The sequence below is a fragment of the Portunus trituberculatus genome, chromosome 38 (genome assembly GCF_017591435.1).
Source record: "Portunus trituberculatus isolate SZX2019 chromosome 38, ASM1759143v1, whole genome shotgun sequence".
NCBI classification, from domain to species: domain Eukaryota; kingdom Metazoa; phylum Arthropoda; class Malacostraca; order Decapoda; family Portunidae; genus Portunus; species Portunus trituberculatus.
Window position 1 is genome coordinate 24,816,979 of NC_059292.1, and position 19,192 is coordinate 24,836,170.

The following is a 19,192-nucleotide window of genomic DNA, read 5'->3' on the forward strand; positions in this document are numbered from 1 at the left end:
TTAATTTAATTTGTGCAATCAGTTTGCTTATACGCAATTTGGCCCAACTGCATTTTCAAACTGAGCGCCAGACGCAATTTCAAACTGCGCGCCAGAGAGTTCCACAGCTGGCCGATAGGTGGGATCTCCAGGGCCGGATCCAAGTAGATTGTTGTCTATGTTGGTACAGACAACCTCCATAGCAACCTCCTGCTCACATACCAACCTTCGTAAAATAGCATCCACAAAGATTCATTGCTGTTGGCGGGTAGAGGTTGGTAGCCTGCCTCAAAGTGCTCATTGGCTGCCAGGAGCTGGATCCAAGAAACTTTAACAGCGTCAGAGCAACCTCCTGCCATGAAAGGCATCCATGAACGCTTGGAGGGACAGTAACGAGGTTGCTGTCAGGTTGCTCTCAGATTGCAGGGAACACCACCTCTTGAGGTGGTGTTACTATCTTATATATGCATTTATGTTCACAAAACAACAATTCTATTAGCTTTTTACAAACCTTGCCCCAAGAAAGGATTGTTTTGTAATGCATAAAGTGAAATCTTACATGGAATACCATAAAGTAAAGCAGAGATGTGATCGACCACAGATGAGGCAGAGACTCGCGGCGACTCAGCCACTTCTTGTTCTTCTTGTGACCCTTTTAGCTTGCGTGTTGCTTTCACGATGATATTTATGTTTCCACTCCTCTATTGCCTGCTATAATGGATATCATATCTTAGTATTCATATACGCTCATGTCATGAGGATAACCTCGACTCCGTGGCACTTTGCATTTCCCAGTTGTGGGGACCTGAGGAGGTATTATGCTGATTTTCCCCAGAATTATTACTGTTTCCATGTCAGAGACCCATCTCTGTGTGCTAAATGTATGACAGAGGTGATAGTGTCTGGTGTGGGGGCATACATTCCTCACTTTTTGTTAACCTACACCTAATCTAAACCTTGCTATACATGATAGAGAGGTTGCCCACAAAGGCCTTCCATCACCTGAATCTCATGCACTTTATATTTCTGCATGGAATCATGCCAAGTCTTTTCTTCAACTTGCCAAACATTCCTTCATAAATAGAAAATGTCAAAATCTTTCAAACTCCAATTTCCCTCAAGACTTCTGGCATCTGACCTAAAACATCTCCAATAACTTTAGTTTTCCTCTTTCCCTCCTTTATTTCATCCTGATGGCACAACTGCCTTTATGTCTGTCTCTAAAGCTGAACTCTTCTCTCAAACATTTGCTAACAACTCTACCTTGGATGATTATGGGCTTGTCCCTCCCTCTCCTCCTCCCTGTGACTATTTCATGCCTTTAATTAAAGTTCTTTGTGATGATATTTTCCATGCCCTCAACTATGTCTGTCAACTTCTACCTTTCCTTCATGCTGGAAGCATGCCTACATTTAGCCTATTCCTAAAAAAGGTGACGTTCTAAACCCTCAAACTACCACCCTAAAGCTTTAATTTCTTGCTTATCTAGAGTTTATGAATTTATCCTCAAAAGGAAGATTCTCAAACATTTGTCACTTCACAATATTCTCTGATCGCTAGTATGGCTACCATCAAGGTTGCTCTACTGTTGATCTTTCTCTCCTTATTGAGTCTTGGTCACTGAGTCTTTTTGAGATTTCGATGAAACTTTTGCTCATGTTAGACATATCAAAAGCTTATGATAGAGTCTAGCACAAAGCTTTTATTTCAAAACTGCCCTCATATGGTTTCTGTCTTTCTCTCTGCAACTTTTTCTCAAGTTTTCTTTCTGGCCATTCAGTTGTAGTCATGGTAGACGGCCATTGTTCTTCTCATTAATCTATTAACAGGGATGTTGCTTAGGATTCTGTCCTGTCACCCACTCTCTTTCTATTATTCATTAATGATCTTCTTAACCAAACTTCTTGCCCTATCCACTCCTACGCTGATGATACCACCCTACATCTTTCCACGTCCTGTCAGAGACGGCCAACCCTTCAGGAAGTCAATACATCATGCAGGGACACTACAGAATGCCTGACTTCTGGTCTTTCTAAAATTTCTGATTGGGGAAGAGAAAACTTAGTAGTGTTCAATGTCTCAAAAACTCAATTCCTCCATCTATCAACCTGACACAACCTTCCTGACAACTACCACCTCTTCTTCAATGACACTCAACTGTCTTCCTCTTCCACACTGAATATCCTCAGCCTGTCCTTTACTCATAATCTTAACTGGAAAATTCACATCTCATCTCTTGCTAAAACAGCTTTGATGAAGTTAGGGGTTCTGAGGCATTTCTGCCAGTTTTTCTTGTCCCCTCCAACTGCTAACTCTGTACAAGGGCCTTAACCCTCCTTGTATGGAGTACTCTTCACATGTCTGGGGGATTCCACTCACATTTTATTTGATAGAGTGGAATCAAAAGCTTTTTGTCTCATCAACTCCCCTCTTCAGACTGACTGTCTTCAGCCTCTTTCTCACCGCTGAAATGTTGCATCTCTTTCTATCTTTTTTCGCTATTTTCATGCTAACTGCTCTACTGATCTTGCTGACTGCATGCCTCCCCTCGTTCTGCAGCCTTGTTGCACAAGGCTTTCTTCTTCCTCTCATCCCTATTCTGTCCAACTCTAATATAAGAGTTAACCAGTATTTTCAATCATTCATACCTTTCTCTGGTAAACTCTGGAACCCTATGCCTGTTTCTGTATTTCCATCTTCCTATGACTTGGCCTCTTTTAAGCGGGAGGTTTCAAGACATTTGTCTCTGTCTTGTACCTAACTCTTTACCAATTCTTTTAGGGAACTTACGGTTAAGTGGGCCTTTTTTTTTCCTTGACAAGTTTCCCTCTTGCTTCATATATATATATATATATATATATATATATATATATATATATATATATATATATATATATATATATATATATATATATATATATATAAGTGATTGCAAGAAATCAAGGAAGACTGTGACCATTGAAAAGAAACTGGAAGTGTTAGATTGCTATGCTAGGGGAGAAAAGACCTCAGTGATTGTCTGTGATTGTCCATGTGACGGGACTGAGGGAGAGCATGTTGTGCACCATCAGAGCTAATTAAATAATGTGTGTTTTTATTGTTTCCATGTCCTAGTGTTGTATTAATAGTTCTTTTTTAAGGTTTGAGTAACAAAATTCTCTAAATAACCAGACTTTCCTTGTGGAAAGGAATGTAACCTCCCTTATTACCACTGTTTCCTATGGGAAGAATTATATTTAAATAGCACAATTTTGAATAATGCAACATCTCAAGAAACATAACCCTTATGTTAATCAAGAGAGACGTCGTGTTATTCAAACATAATTTTCCCATAAAAAACAATGGTAATAAAGGGTAGTTATATTCCTGGCCACTGGGAAAGGCTGCCTATTTTGGTGATTTTGTTGTTCAAACCTTGATAAAAAAAAAACTGTGCGCAGATGAATACACATATGACATGATAAACAAGCCAAAAAAGATGTGCTACATACCATTGTAATTAGATGGAGAGTGGCGACTGCTTGCCTGTGTGGGGGGGGTCACCAGAGTGACACTCATGGTGATATGTGGTCCTGCATTAGTTAGAACCATGGCCTGCCTAAATGAAATACTAATTGTGTATTTCTGTTTGAATGATATTGAGCAAGCAAGGATAATGACACTGCCACACTGAGAGAGAGAGAGAGAGAGAGAGAAAGGCATGCTGGTGTGACATGATAGATATGCATTTCTGTTTGAATGTTGTTGGACGAGTGAGGATAATGAAACTTCCACATAGAGAGAGAGAGAGAGAGAGTGTGTGCTGCAGCTGATCAAAGTGTAGACAAATAACACATACAAAAAAAAACTCTCCAATCACTTGACTTTTGTCTTCATTTACCAGTCTTTGGAGATCTGCAATTTCATTTATTTCTTCTTTGGACTGAGGACAATTCAGTATGAAAGGGACTAAGTTTCTTCTTGTAGATGACATAATGAGCAAATTGTTCCATCAGCACAGAAGCAAAAACAATGTAAACAACACCACCTTATCTCTCTCTCTCTCTCTCTCTCTCTCTCTCTCTCTCTCTCTCTCTCTCTCTCTCTCTCTCTCTCTCTCTCTCTCTCTCCCAAGAAGTACTTGTTTATGTTACAGATTACTGCCTTAGATTGGTTTTGAGAGTGGCCATATGACAATTTTACAACAGGGCAATACTCTATATCAAGACCGCATAAGATGCGATCCTGTGATATTTTGGACACTTGGTAGTGTCACACTTACCTAGAAAGATGCCATGTTTAGGATGGTAGAACACTATTCTGTAGAGAACATGCCTTATTTTTTACCTCAACGATGATGTGGAACAAAAGTTAGGATTTCAGAAGTAATTTCACAAACACACCAATTTAAATAGAAAACAGAGGGAGAGAAAGAAAGACAGAGACAGAGAAGAAGGTGGAGCAGCATTATAGAAAGGAAGCAAGCCCGTGATCTATGGAGACTTGACAATAGTGTGGAAGTAGTCTACTCTGACTCTGACGATCCCATATCTTCCTCACCTCCTTTGACACCTCAGCAGTGTCATTCAGGCAGTCATTAAATGCACCTTCATATTAATTCTCCTTATTATTTAGTGGTTTTATACAGCTTTGGAAACTTGTGTCGGGGTGAAAATAGTGAAGACTGTGGCCATTAATCTTCTGACCTCCATAGACTCTTCCTAATGACAATAAAATGGCCTAATCGTACACAAATCTCAAGGTAAATATGTGTCCCGGTACTGAAGGGGTTAAGGATGCCACTGGACCACATGGGAATCCACCATTACAACAAGCACGGAGCTATATCTTTAATTCATCTATTCTTGATAAGACAAATTTTTGTTACTCTACACTCCTTAAACAATAATCAACTTTTATTTGAATATTGAGTGTAGAGTAAAATGTATTAAATTATCAAAATATTTTTTTGCCGTAAGAGTCTTTCCATTTCCTCCATTATTGGTTCCTTCTTCCTCAGTTAGCATCTTTGCCATTAATGTGGAAGCTGTCACCTGCTTTTTTTCACACTTGCTGCTTGTTTGATGACAGTGGAGACAGTGGGTTGGGATAACTGCAGGGTTCTGGCATTGAAGCTAGCTCATTCAGCTCCCTTCTGGCGCTTAGAAATTTCTAATTTTTCTATAAAGACAAGCTTTTTCTTGGTCTTTTGGTGTTCAGTTTACCAGCACCAGGTGTTGCTGGCTGCTTGGAAAATATCACGCTTGTATCACTTAAATACTGAACAATGAATGTCAATTTTAGCAAAACAAACACTGTCCAACTGAACACAACTGAAAGACTGTTCTTGATCTTGATGATACAGGAGGTTGAAGATTGCTCCAGAGCTAGGCGTTTGGATCAACAGTTCATGTAGAGAACAAAAAAAAGACAAGCAGAAAAAAAAGCAGTATCCTGTTGACTAGCAGGAATGAGTTTTGATGGGTGGCAGCGGCAGTGCAGATGAGGATGCAATCGCAGTGCATTTATTTACGTTCTTGTGATCAGTTAAAAATCAGATAAAAGAGCCCTGAGATCAGAAAATGATCGAGTGGATATAAAGGATAACAATCAGAAAATTGAATTATCGAATAATGACTCGTCGAATAACGAAGGAAACCTGTATATAATAATATACCTATTGTAGTTTGTATGAGATTGTGTAGCTCAATCTTTTCCACCTGCATCCATAACAATGAAGGTGTTGATGTGTTTTGTTATGATCATCGAGTCAGATCTAGAGTCGTTGGATAGCCTTTGATGTTTTTTCACTTTGTTACATGTTTATTTATTTTTTCTTTTATCACCCACAACTTTTTTCTCCTTTCTTCTTTTCTTTCACTATCAACTTTATGATCATGAACTTGCTGTTGTTCATCACTGTCAGATGGCATTGATCAGCTGATATTTTTAAACATGCATCACAGCCTCACAGGTTAAATTGCTCTCATTTTTACAAAAGTAACTTTTTAAAGTAATAATACTAGTAATAATAACAATACCAGCAATAGAATAATAATGCATGCAGTTAGGGTAGGTAGAGATATTGGTCATGTGAGTGAGCATCGTGGAGAAGATAAGCCTATGGGAAGTTTCAACTTTGCATACTAGATGCAGTGCAATTCTTTGAACCAAAATTCTGGGAAAAAAGGTGCATCCTATATGCTGTCAAATACAGTATGTAAAGTCAATTTTATTTACCTTTCTGTAGTGATCTTCATGGCTAGTGTCACTTAACCAGGTATTAAGAATGTACTGGGTGGTGGCAGCAGTACCATTAACATAGTTAGTCCTATGTGAATTCTTTGTTTTATGTTACACCTTGTCACTATAGTAGCTAAGAAATATTTTTCTTAGTTACAAGATCACTGTACTTATATGAAAAATTACTCTACCATCTTAAATGGTTAAGTGACTCTGGTTAAATAAAATTGGTCAAATGTCCTGATCCTAGCTGGGAATAAGAGCAAAGCGATAACAGAGAATCAAAACAAAGTAGGAACTGATTTTCACCTCTCGCCAGTGGAGCTAGCATCACCCATATTTGCCAGATTTGGCTGCCTTCGGATTGTTCCAAGTCAGAGTTTTGTTCCAACTTCAAGGGTAAAAATTACTGAAATATGAAATTTTTGTTCCAAGTCAAAATTTTTCTAAGTCCGATAGTTCACTATACTCTTAAAAACTGTGAAATAGTAATTAAGGCTGGCTACCTCCCAGCTCCCTAATTCAGCCTGTCTTCATCTCTACCAGTGTAATAGCATATAAATGGGTGCCTGTGACAAGAGGCCAAGTGTTAACCACTCTGAATTGGAGTTGATAGTGTAATCAATTCCATTGTGTTCTCATAACCATTAAACAGCAGTGATGTCGACATCGGTGTATTGTATGTAATGCTAACATCCATAGATCATTGTAGTGTTTGCCTTGTCAGAAACCACCACAAAGTCCCTCACTCAAATAAAAAATTTAGTATGAAATTGCTTGTTACTGAGTGACCTAATTAAGATGTTTGCAGTACAGATTCCTAGATTAGTAACCATAAATACTTATGGATATCTAGGGAGCAGAAATAAATGCCATGTTTCTGAAAGTAGATTGATTGGCAAGCATATGAAGATAAGTCAGTATTTTGTTGCTTATTCTTATATATCATATGCATAATATCAGCCTTCCTTTGAATTGTTAATTTAGTTTTGTAATTGTCATTGATTTATCTTTGTAGCCTCAACAACCTATCACAGAGCTGCCGGTTGATGCGCGATATCTGCCTTTCCTTATTGAATGAGCGTGGCCTGGTCATCATTGAGTGGGTGCGCTATGTGGAGGACAGCAAAGTCAGATGGAAAGAAGGCAAGAAGGTGAGTCATTGATGTGGAAGAAAACTATTGAATGAAAATTTAGATCAGCTATGAAATTTGAGTGAAAAAAAAGCCCTACAAGTTTTCTCATCTTCCTTTTAGAATCACAGGAGGAATAAATAGATCAAAGATGTTTGAAAATTATGTATCATGAAAATATAGAGGCTGATTTATTTATTTTTTTTATTTTCAGCGGCGATTCTTTAGTAAAGCTTTTGAGCATGTACAACATTGGGGCTTCAAGGATGTAACCCACATGGCAAATCATTTACAAGTGTGTGACTTTAACAAAAGGTAACTAACTTGTTATTGTTACAAAGTAGATGATGACTTCCCCACTATCATCTCATTACTAGAATAGCATTATAGCTTGGGAAGCTTACCTCTATATTCCATAAAACTTCATCAGCAATCTCTCAATAAATCAATCTTTGATTTTAAAGTTTGATTTGGGAAAAAGATCAAGTCAGGAGAAAAGTAAACACTATTTACTTTTTTTTTTTTTAAGGTGATTGTATATTTCCTATGTTTTATGGATTTATGTTCTGCTATACTATGGAATGTACACTTAGACAGTCTACTAGAAATGCATGTGACAACTTATACTTCAAGTAGAGTGACTGGCAGTCTTATAAGCAATTAGGTCTAAATATGTTGTAATTGCCACAGCATGAAAAATCCAGAATATCAAGGATAGTCAGGTGATCCATATTTCCTTGAGGAACACTCAAAAGAAGCAAAGCAACACAGAGATATAGTATACTTTAACAGATAGATAGAACAAATTCACTGGCTGTTTCTTTCACTTCATCCAATTCTGTTATTCTAATAGTCATTGTTATTATTTTCAACCAGTGTATCTTATTCTGCTATAGGGTCTAACCTACTGATAGACTACTGTTGAACCTCGATAACTCGGATTTCGCAATAAGTCAGACTTTGACTGACCCAGGGATTAAAGTTGGAATTGAACTGCCCGCCTTTTTTTTTTTTTTTTTTTTTTTTCTTCACATTCCTATATCTCGTTTTCTATTGACATTATCAAAAATCTAATTCCTACAAAAAATTGCATTTTAGTTGTAGTTTAAAGTGATACCAATCAAAAATTGATCAGAGTTTATACTGATTTGGTGAAAATTTTTGAAGTGTAAAAAAACATTTTTCAAGATATTCACTCTTAAAGATTTTTCATAATTTCATCCATGTTTTGTTATTTGTATTCGTCTGATTGGCATGAAATTTTCACACATGATTGTTTATTCAATGGTGACTTCCTGGAGCATAATAGGATGATAATGTATCAGATCCCCGCTTCTCTAGAAAATATTATTAATTTGTATGTGAGGATGAAGGTTTCGAAGGACCCATCAGCAGCATCATGGCAGGCTGCCGTTTTATGACTGAACTAGACACTCTCTGTATCGTTATTAGTGTGTTGAAGTGAGATATTGATAGTGTGAAGTAATTATTACTGTCTTGTCCAGCTTTATACCTTTGTCTCAAATTAATCTTTTGTAATGGTGTTATTGTGAGATTTATATGATATATAGTTGTGATGATGAAGGTAGTAAGAAAAAAAAAGTTTGAAAAGATCATAGCAGTCTTATGATATAGAGAGATGATGATGAAGGTGACAGTGGGGTGAGGGGAGGGTCTGGAAAGGGGAGATAACAGGCATGAGGGAGGAGAGGCCAGGGTTCAAGCTCAAGCTGTCAGCCACAGCTGTCTCGCAATTATACATTTATTTCTCATTGCCTCCTCTTCATGAAGTTTCTGATTTTAATTCTTATCAATTTATGCCTGTAAGGAGTTATTTCTGAAAAATCTGAGCTAAATGACGCATAACTCCTCTTGATACCTGGCCATGTGTCACTGAGCTAGACACACACACACACACACACACACACACACCAAAGGTTGAAATTTATCAAGAGAGAGAAATATTCATATAAATTTTTTTTACATAGACACAAGCATTAAGTGATACATAATTTCTTAGGGTGGGAGTCATGCTATGACACAACTGAATGTGACATTTAAAAATGGCTTTCTGATAGGAAGGGTATTATCAAAAAATAAACTACACCATCTTGTAATTTAGGGACTGAAGGTTTTGGAGAGACAATAATCCCAACATAAATCCTGCACTGTCCCCCCTGCAATCTGAGTTGACTGGTTTTTTTTTTTTTTTTGAGTGTGTGTGTGGGGGGGGGGGAATTCGTATAAGTTGGAAATTCACACCTCTCGGTCCAACCTTTCCCCCTATTAGTCCGAGTTAGCGAGGGTCAACAGTATTAAGAAATGTGTCCGGTTTTAAATTAGTAGTTTTCTTCCATTGTATAGTTTATAAATGTTCATGGTCTAACTACATTTCAGACACATTGCAGAGGAGAAATTTGCATACATCCTGCCCAGAAAAGATGGTACAATTCCAGGCATTCAGCGGACCAATCGAACTTGACCATTGGTGAATATCCTAAGGCACAGGCAGCTAGTTGGTGCTGGAGGTTGGTATTAGACACAGGCAGGAAGGATTAGAACAGTGGTTCTCAACCTGTAGGACATGTCTAGAATTAAGGGGGGTCCATGGCAGACTGTTACAAATTATACATTTTTAAATGTTATAACTCTGAATGAAAAAAATGCATCACTCCTGACAAAAAAAAATTGATTACATTGACAACTTTGTAACAAACAATAGTCTTCTTGTCAATATTTTATTATTATCTATTTATTTTCTTTATTCATTGTTATCATTATTATTATTATTTTATTTTTTCGTTTTTTTCACCTTTTTCTTTTGGTAGAGTGGGATTTGGGAAAGTCTAACAGGAATCACACAAATGTTGAGAATTCATGAAGAAGAGATTGAAGAGAAAAAGGTTGAGAACCACTTTGTTAGAACTTGTATATTTCTAACAGTGAAAACCAAATAAGATATAGTGATACACTGCTTTTACAGATTACTGTTCTCTACTCATTAATAAGCTTAATGAAACCAAGGTAAGTTTTAAGTATTAGAAGGAGCAATGGTTGAGCCTTGCATGGAGGGCTGGCAAATGGATAATGGTAGAGGATTTATTGGGCTTCTTAGTCTGTGATGATTGTTTTTAATTTCATATCAATGCTGTAAATGCTACTGTGATGCATCATTGTGTGTATTTTACTTGACTTTCAATAGAATAAGTTTATGATATTTTGATCATTATTCTCATGATTTTGCCTTACTATGAATTATAAATTTTTCTCTTTAGTCATAATGTAATTGTTGTGTTGTCTTCATTTTGTGATCAAGCTCTCTATATATTGCATATCATACCACTATTTTATGATGTTTTTTTTCATGGTTATGCATCACTGATTGTTTTTAAAGTTCATACTTTGTGTGGTAAGATTTAAAATCTAGAAAACAATTTTACTGTTAGACTATGGCAACAGTGAAGATTGGTGAGAATCTTAATGGTAGGAAGTTAAAAAGAAATATGAAGCTTTAAGCACACACACACACACACACACACACACACACACACACACACACACACACACACACACACACACACACACACACACACACACACACACACACACACACACACACACACACACACACACACACACACACACACACACACACACACACACACACACACTAAATTGATGAGGCTATTTGGTGGTATAGTCATCTGTATGGAGTATTGTTGCTTTGTCCAGTGAGTTTTTATCAACATTCTGTATTTTAGTTACCTTTCATTACAGATTAATAAGGCAGAAAATTGTTGCTTTTCCTTTTCCAAGTGATATATATATATATATATATATATATATATATATATATATATATATATATATATATATATATATATATATATATAAAATTGTGTGTGTGTGTTTCTATGTATATATGTATGTATGTACATATGTATGTATGTATGCATGTATGTATGCAGCAGACCTCCGAACCTCATACAATTCAAACCAACCAAGACATTCAATAGATTATATCACTAGAGGTCAACCAAAAACTAACCAACAGAGGACTAGAACAGTGGATCCCAAACTGATGTTGCCAAAGGATCTTTTTTAGTGTCTATGTAACTACATAATTCTCTTATCACCACCTACGTGCACTATAGAATTTGCCACCAGAAGATAAATAATCTCAATTTTAGTTAATTTTTTGTTTACTTAGGTATACTTTTATTTACTTAATTTGCTTAGGAATCTGAGTTCCTGGAACAGATTAAAATTAATTACATTATTTCCTATGGGAAAAACAATTTTGGATATTGACCAGTTCAATCCTGGAATAGCCTTCTGGAATGCATTTGTTGTGCTCAAAACTGAGGATCCACTGTGCATATGTGTATACACACACACACACACACACACACACACACACACACACACACACACACACACACACACACACACACACACACACACACACACAGACAGAGAGCTTAGCTCGGGCCCTGTAATACCCAAATAGGTAAATACACACACACACATTGTCGAAAGATGTAAGAAACAACCAAAATTGTTCTACAGATTCATAAATGGAAAAATAAGACCAAGAGAAACAATAGAAAGGTTAAAAGGAGATAACAGAATGGTGGAAGACCCAAAAAGTATGGCAGAACTGTTAAATAGTAAATTTCAGGAGGTCTTTACTAAGGAATTCAAATTTGAAAGACCACAGGGTAATAAAGAGACTGTCCGTATGAAAGAGATTAAAGTAATGAAGCTTGAAATATAAAAATTGATGACGGAACTGGATGAGGAAAAGGCAATGGGACAGGATGAAGTCTCAGGCAGCATACTGAAGGAATGTAGGGAAGAACTAGCAAGTCCTATATACAACATCATAAAATGAAATGCTCAATAGAAAATGGAACAGTGCCAGTGGAGTGGAAAAGAGCTGAGGTGGTTCCCATATATAAGAGCGGAAGGAAGGAAGAACCTTAGAATTACAGAGCGGTATCACTAACTAGTGTAATATGCAAGATATGTGAAAGAATAATAAAGAAACAATGGATCAAGTTCCTTGAAGACAACAAATTATTATCAAATAGCCAATTTGGTTTTAGAAAGGGTCGGTCATGTGTAACATATTTATTGAGTTTCTACTCTAGAATAGTTGATAAAGTACAAGAGAGAGGGATGGATTGACTGTATTTATTTAGATTTAAAAAAGGCGTTTGATAAAGTGCCACATGAAAGATTACTATGGAAGTTAGAGGAGAAGGGTGGCTTAAAAGGAAGCACATTGAGATGGATGAAAAATTACTTGAAGGGGAGAGAAATAAGGACGATAGTTAAAGATATGAAGTCCAAGTGGAGAACAGTAGACAGCAGAGTGCCACAGGGGTCAGTATTGGCGCCAATACTTTTCTCGTATATATAAACGACATGCCAGAGGGAGTGAACAGCTACATAAATCTGTTTGTGGACGATGCAAAACTGTGCAGAGTCATTAAACAAAAAAAGGATTGTGAAATACTGCAGGAAGACTTAAACAAGATCTGGAAATGGAGTAAAAAATGGGAGATGGAATTCAATGTGGACAAAAGCCATGTCATGGAAATGGGAGAAAGTGAAAGACGACCAGTGGGAATCTATATGATGGGAGGTGGAGTAGAACTAGAAAAAGTAAAAATGGAAAAGGACTTGGGAGTGACAATGGAAGAAAACAATCAACCGGTAAGCCATATTGATAGAATTTTCAGAGAGACGTATAATTTGCTAAGGAATATTGGATTAGCATTTCACTATATGGACAAAGAAATGATGAAGAAATTGATAAGTACTAAAATAAGACCTAGATTGGAATATGCAGGAGTTGTGTGGACCCCCATAAAAAGAAACACATAAGGAAATTGGAGAGACTACAAAAAATGGCTACAAGAATTATTCCAGAATTTAAAGGGATGACATATGAGGAGAGACTAAAAGCTATGGATCTACCAACTCTGGAACAGAGAAGAGAGAGAGGGGATCTGATACAAATTTAGAAATTGATTAACGGAATGGATCAAGTGGCTAATGAGAAACTAATCCTGAGAGAAGAATATGACATTAGAAGCACAATATTGCATAGTAAGAAACTGAGGAAGGGAAGCTGTCTGAGAGATGTTAGAAAATTTAGTTTCCCGCAAAGATGTGTTGAGACTTGGAACAGTTTGAGTGAGGAAATGGTGTCAGCAAAGAGTGTACATAGTTTTAAAGAAAAATTGGATAAGTGTAGATATGGAGACGGGACCACACGAGCATAAAGCCCAGGGCCCTGTAAAACTACAACTAGGTAAATACACACACACACACACACACTGGAAGAGAAAGGGGAGACCTGATAGCAATATACAGAGTGATGATTGGCATGGAAAAAATGGATAGGGAAGATCTGTGTATGTGGAATGAAAGAATGTCGAGAGGGCATGGGAAAAAACTAAAAATGGCCACTTATAGGAAAGATGTGAAAAAATATAGCTTCCCTCATAGAAGGGTGGAAGCATGGAATAGTTTAGACGTGGAAGTGGTCAACGCAAGGAATATTCATGATTTTAAGAAAAAGCTGGACATTAATAGATATGGAGACGGGACAACACGAGCATAGCTCTTTTCCCGTATGTTACAACTAGAAGAGAAAGGGGAGACCTGATAGCAATATACAGAGTGATGATTGGCATGGAAAAAATGGATAGGGAAGATCTGTGTATGTGGAATGAAAGAATGTCGAGAGGGCATGGGAAAAAACTAAAAATGGCCACTTATAGGAGAGATGTGAAAAAATATAGCTTCCCTCATAGAAGGGTGGAAGCATGGAATAGTTTAGACGTGGAAGTGGTCAACGCAAGGAATATTCATGATTTTAAGAAAAAGCTGGACATTAATAGATATGGAGGCGGGACAACACGAGCATAGCTCTTTTCCCGTATGTTACAATTAGGTAAATACACACACACACACACACACACACACACACACACACACACACACGGCCCGGTAGCTCAGTGGTTAGAGCGCTGGCTTCACAAGCCAGATGACCGGGGTTCGATTCTGCCAGGTGGAGATATTTGGGTGTGTCTCCTTTCACGTGTAGCCCCTGTTCACCTAGCAGTGAGTAGGTATGGGATGTAAATCGAGGAGTTGTGACCTTGTTGTCCCGGTGTGTGGTGTGTGCCTGGTCTCAGGCCTATCCGAAGATCGGAAACAATGAGCTCTGAGCTCGTTCCGTAGGGTAACGTCTGGCTGTCTCGTCAGAGGCTGCAGCAGATCAAACAGTGAAAAAATTACACACCAAAAAGTAAAGGAAAACACAAGATTTAGAGGAAACGACGAACTGGTGAGATTGGAAATGGTTTTTGCAAGGGGTATACAAATGAATGATGATATAAGATATAAATGCCCATTGAGAAAGAGTGACCATGTAATATTAGAAATGGATATAGAAGAGGGAAAAGAAGATAGAGACGAATCATACAAAGGAGATCGATTAAATTACAGAAAGGCTGATATTGAGAATCTCTAGAACTATTTCAAATGCGCTAACTGGGAGGAGATGGAAAACTCTAAGAGGATGCAAGAAAAATATAACTTATTTTTTGGAAATATACAAAACAGGGGTCAGGGAATATGTCACGAAATATAGACCTAAAGAAGAAGGAAAGAAAGATTGGTTTAACGCAAGGTGTGCCAAGGCAAATGAGAAAAGAGATGGAGCATGGAAAAAGTGGAGGAGAAATAGAAATGCAGTAAATAAGGAAAACTTCAAGACAACGAGAAATGAATATGTTAAAGTGAGGAAGGAAGAGGAGAAGAACTATGAAAAGGACATTGTCAAAAACTGCAACGAGCAACCAAAATTGTTCTACAGATTCAACAATGGGAAAATTAGGCAAAAAGAAACAATAGAAAGGTTAACTCTTTCACTATGGTGACGCCTATGTGGGCGTCATGAAACTCCAGTAGCAAATACGGTGACGCCTACGTAGACGTCATATTTCTTTTCTGAGCTTTCTTCAGTTCAGTTGTCCTGTATAGTGTGTTGGATACCAACTACACACACTGTATGCTATCCTTGAAATCCTAGTGCTCCTCCCACCATCCTTGTCTCCACCAATCACAAAAGATAAGCTACATGCGTCCCACTTTGTGTCTAAAATTACCCAGTGGCATAGACTCTCTCTCTCTCTCTCTCTCTCTCTCTCTCTCTCTCTCTCTCTCTCTCTCTCTCTCTCTCTCTCTCTCTCTCTCTCTCTCTCTCTCTCTCTCTCTCTCTCTCTCTCTCTCTCTCTCTCTCTCTCTCTCTCTCTCTCTCTCTCTCTCTCTCTCTCTCTCTCTCTCTCTCTCTCTCTCTCTCTCTCTCTCTCCTCTTCCCCTTAAGCTACATGCATCCCACTTGTGTATAAAATATTAGCAAATGTTACTCTCTCTCTCTCTCTCTCTCTCTCTCTCTCTCTCTCTCTCTCTCTCTCTCTCTCTCTCTCTCTCTCTCTCTCTCTCTCTCTCTCTCTCTCTCTCTCTCTCTCTCTCTCTCTCTCTCCCTCCCCCTCTTCCTCTACATCGTCCCGCTTGTGTCTAATTAGCAAATTCTCTCTCTCTCTCTCTCTCTCTCTCTCTCTCTCTCTCTCTCTCTCTCTCTCTCTCTCTCTCTCTCTCTCTCTCTCTCTCTCTCTCTCTCTCTCTCTCTCTCTCTCTCTCTCTCTCTCTCTAAAGAGAGAAGCGTCCACTTTCCTCTTCGAAGGCAACATAGTGACTAAAAAATTGCAGCATAATACACAAAGACGACAAGTATGACAAGCTTGCACAAGTTTCCCGCGCTCAGGTGCGCGGCACCACCACCCGTATATCATACAGGCGGACTTTTTTAACATCCGGCACGAAGGGGTTAAAAGGAGAGAATGGGATGGTGGAAGACCCAAAAAAGTATGGCAGAACTGTTAAATAGTATATTTCAGGAGGTCTTTACTAAGGAATTCAAATTTGAAAGGCCACAGGGTAATAGAAACACTGTCTATATGAAAGAGATTAAAGTAACCAAGCTTGAAATAAAAGAGTTAATGAAGGAACTGGATAAAGAAAAGGCAATGGGACCGGATGAAGTCTCAGGCAGAATACTGAAAGAATGTAGGGAAGAACTAGCAAGTCCTATATACAACATCATAAAATGCTCAATAGAAAGTGGAACAGTACCAGTAAAATGGAAAAGAGCTGAGGTGGTTCCCATATATAAGAGCGGAAGGGAGGAAGAACCTTTAAATTACAGACCGGTATCACTAACTAGTGTAATATGCAAGATGTGTGAAAGAATAATAAAGAAACAATGGATCGAGTTCCTTGAAGACAACAAATTATTATCAAATAGCCAATTTGGTTTTAGAAAAGCTCGGTCGTGTGTAACAAATTTACTGAGTTTCTATTCTAGAATAGTTGACAGAGTACAAGAGAGAGAGAGGGATGGGTTGATTGTATTTATTTGGATTTAAAAAGCATTTGATAAAGGGCCACATGCAAGATTACTATGGAAGTTAGAGGAGAAGGGTGGCTTAAAAGGAACCACATTGAGATGGATGGAAAATTATTTGAGGGGGAGAGAAGTAAGGATGGTAGTCAAAGATATGAAGTCCAAGTGGAGAGCAGTAGAAAGCGGAGTGCCGCAGGAGTCAGTATTGACCCCAATACTTTTTCTCATATATATAAACGACATGTCATCGTCCGCAAATCTGTTTGCGGACGATGCGAAACTGTGCAGAGTTATAAAGCAAAAAGAGGATTTTGAAATACTGGAGGAAGACCTAAGTAAGATCTGGGAATGGAGTAAAAAGTGGGAGATGGAATTCAATGTGGACATAAGCCATGTCATGGAAATGGGAAAGAGTGAAAGACGACCAGTGGGAATCTATAAGATGGGAGATGGAATAGAACTGGAGAAAGTAGAAAAGGAAAAGGATTTGGGAGTGATGATGGAAGAAAATAATCAACCAGTAAGCCATATTGATAGAATTTTCAGAGAGATATATAATTTGCTAAGAAATATTGGAATATCATTTCACTACATGGACAAAGAAATGATGAAGAAACTGATAAGTACTATAATAAGACCCAGATTGGAATATGCAGGAGTAGTGTGGACCCCCATAAAAAGAAACACATAAGGAAGCTGGAGAGACTACAAAAATGGCGACAAGAATGGTTCCAGAATTTGAAGAGATGACATATGAAGAGAGACTAAAGGCTATGAATCTACCAACCCTGGAACAGAGAAGGGAGAGAGGGTATCTGATACAAGTTTATAAATTGATCAACGGAATGGACCAAGTGGATAATGAGAAACATCTTGAGAGAAAAATATTAGATTCGAAGCACAAGATCGCATAATAAAAAGCTGAGGAAGGGAAGATGTCTAAGAGATATTAGAAAATTTAGTTTCCCGCAAAGATGTGTTGAGACTTGGAACAGTTTGAGAGAAGTAGTGGTGTCAGCAAAGAGTGTGCATAGTTTTAAAGAAAAATTGGATAAGTGTAGATATGGAGATGGGGCCACACGAGCATAAAGCGCAGGCCCTGTAAAACTACAACTAGGTAAATACATTTAGGTAAATACACACACACACACACACACACACCGCATATGAAGAAAAATGTGAAGAAGGTAGAAAGGGTACAGAGGCTGGCAACAAGGATGGTACCAGGACTCAGGGAGTTAGACTATGAGGAAAGACTGAAGAAGCTGGGGCTGACCACATTAGAAGAGAGAAGAACAAGAGGAGACATGATAACTATGTATAAATTGGTGAACAAGATTGACATACTGGACAGAGAGTTGATAAAGGTGACCACAAGTAATAAGCTCCAAGGACATGGAAAAAAGCTAATAAAAGATATCTGTCTAAATGACGTGAGAAAGTACAGTTTCCTGCATCGTAGCATTGATAAGTGGAATAAACTGAGCAGTGATGTTGTTGACGCGGTGTGTGTCAATCAGATGAAAGAGAGAGATGACAAGAATGGACAAGGAGACAGGACACAGAGAGCTTAGCTTGGGCCCTGTAATACACAAATAGGTAAATACACACACACACACACTATATATATATATATATATATATATATATATATATATATATATATATATATATATATATATATATATATATATATATATATATAATTTCAGTCAAAACTCTTGTTGTAGAATTTGTTCTCTTATTCACTTTCAGTCAAGAAATATGCCAAGTAAATATTGAAATAAATTACAACCACCAGTGAATGCCAGAGATTGCCACCAGGCAAAACCATCTGATAACCATAACAATACTCCATGTAGCTGACTGCTATACTTAATAGGAAAATGACACGAAGCTTTAAGCATATGCCTTGCTAAGTATCAAAATAATGTGTGTACTATCAGAAAGATTTGCAACATGAACAAAGAATGTAAGTGATTATGAAAGTTTTAAATACAAATTTATTGTTAATTGAGTGTGTATATATGTAGTTATTTTCCCATCAAATGTGTGATATAATGAAGATACCTTAGTATTGATTTTGCTAGTTCCTCAAGTGTCCTCAATTGAAATCTTAAGTGGTCCTGCTGAAGTCATGTGGAGCTTAGCTTCCTTTTATCCATGAGAGTAAGCTCTGTAGTATTGCCTGGTCTTCCAAGGATTGTATTCCTTTGTTTAGAAATCCCCCTTAATATATTTAGCCAAGTGGCATGAATACTTTCTTGCATGAAGGGTGAATTAAAGATCAGCATGTCTCATCAGTGCATATAATTAAAAAAATAACTTGTTTGAGAACTACAGTGGTGTCTCGTGATAACAGACCTCGCAGTAA

General features: G+C 37.7%; 1 protein-coding gene across 6 annotated transcripts in view; it reads left to right on the top strand.

Annotated features, from left to right (window-relative positions):
* Positions 1 to 19,192, top strand: part of LOC123515130 (F-box only protein 30-like) — an 86,667-nt gene that overhangs the window by 56,947 nt on the left and 10,528 nt on the right. For 4 of the 6 annotated variants that reach the window (XM_045273579.1, XM_045273582.1, XM_045273583.1 and 1 more), the window contains 3 exons: positions 7,220 to 7,355; positions 7,549 to 7,649; positions 9,732 to 11,128. In XM_045273579.1, coding sequence (XP_045129514.1) covers positions 7,220 to 7,355; positions 7,549 to 7,649; positions 9,732 to 9,816 — 322 coding nt within the window. In that variant the 3' untranslated portion in view covers positions 9,817 to 11,128. Of the gene's footprint in view, positions 1 to 7,219; positions 7,356 to 7,548; positions 7,650 to 9,731; positions 11,129 to 18,573; positions 18,843 to 19,192 lie in introns of those variants that run through there. The other 2 variants (XM_045273581.1, XM_045273580.1) reach the window with 2 other exon arrangements.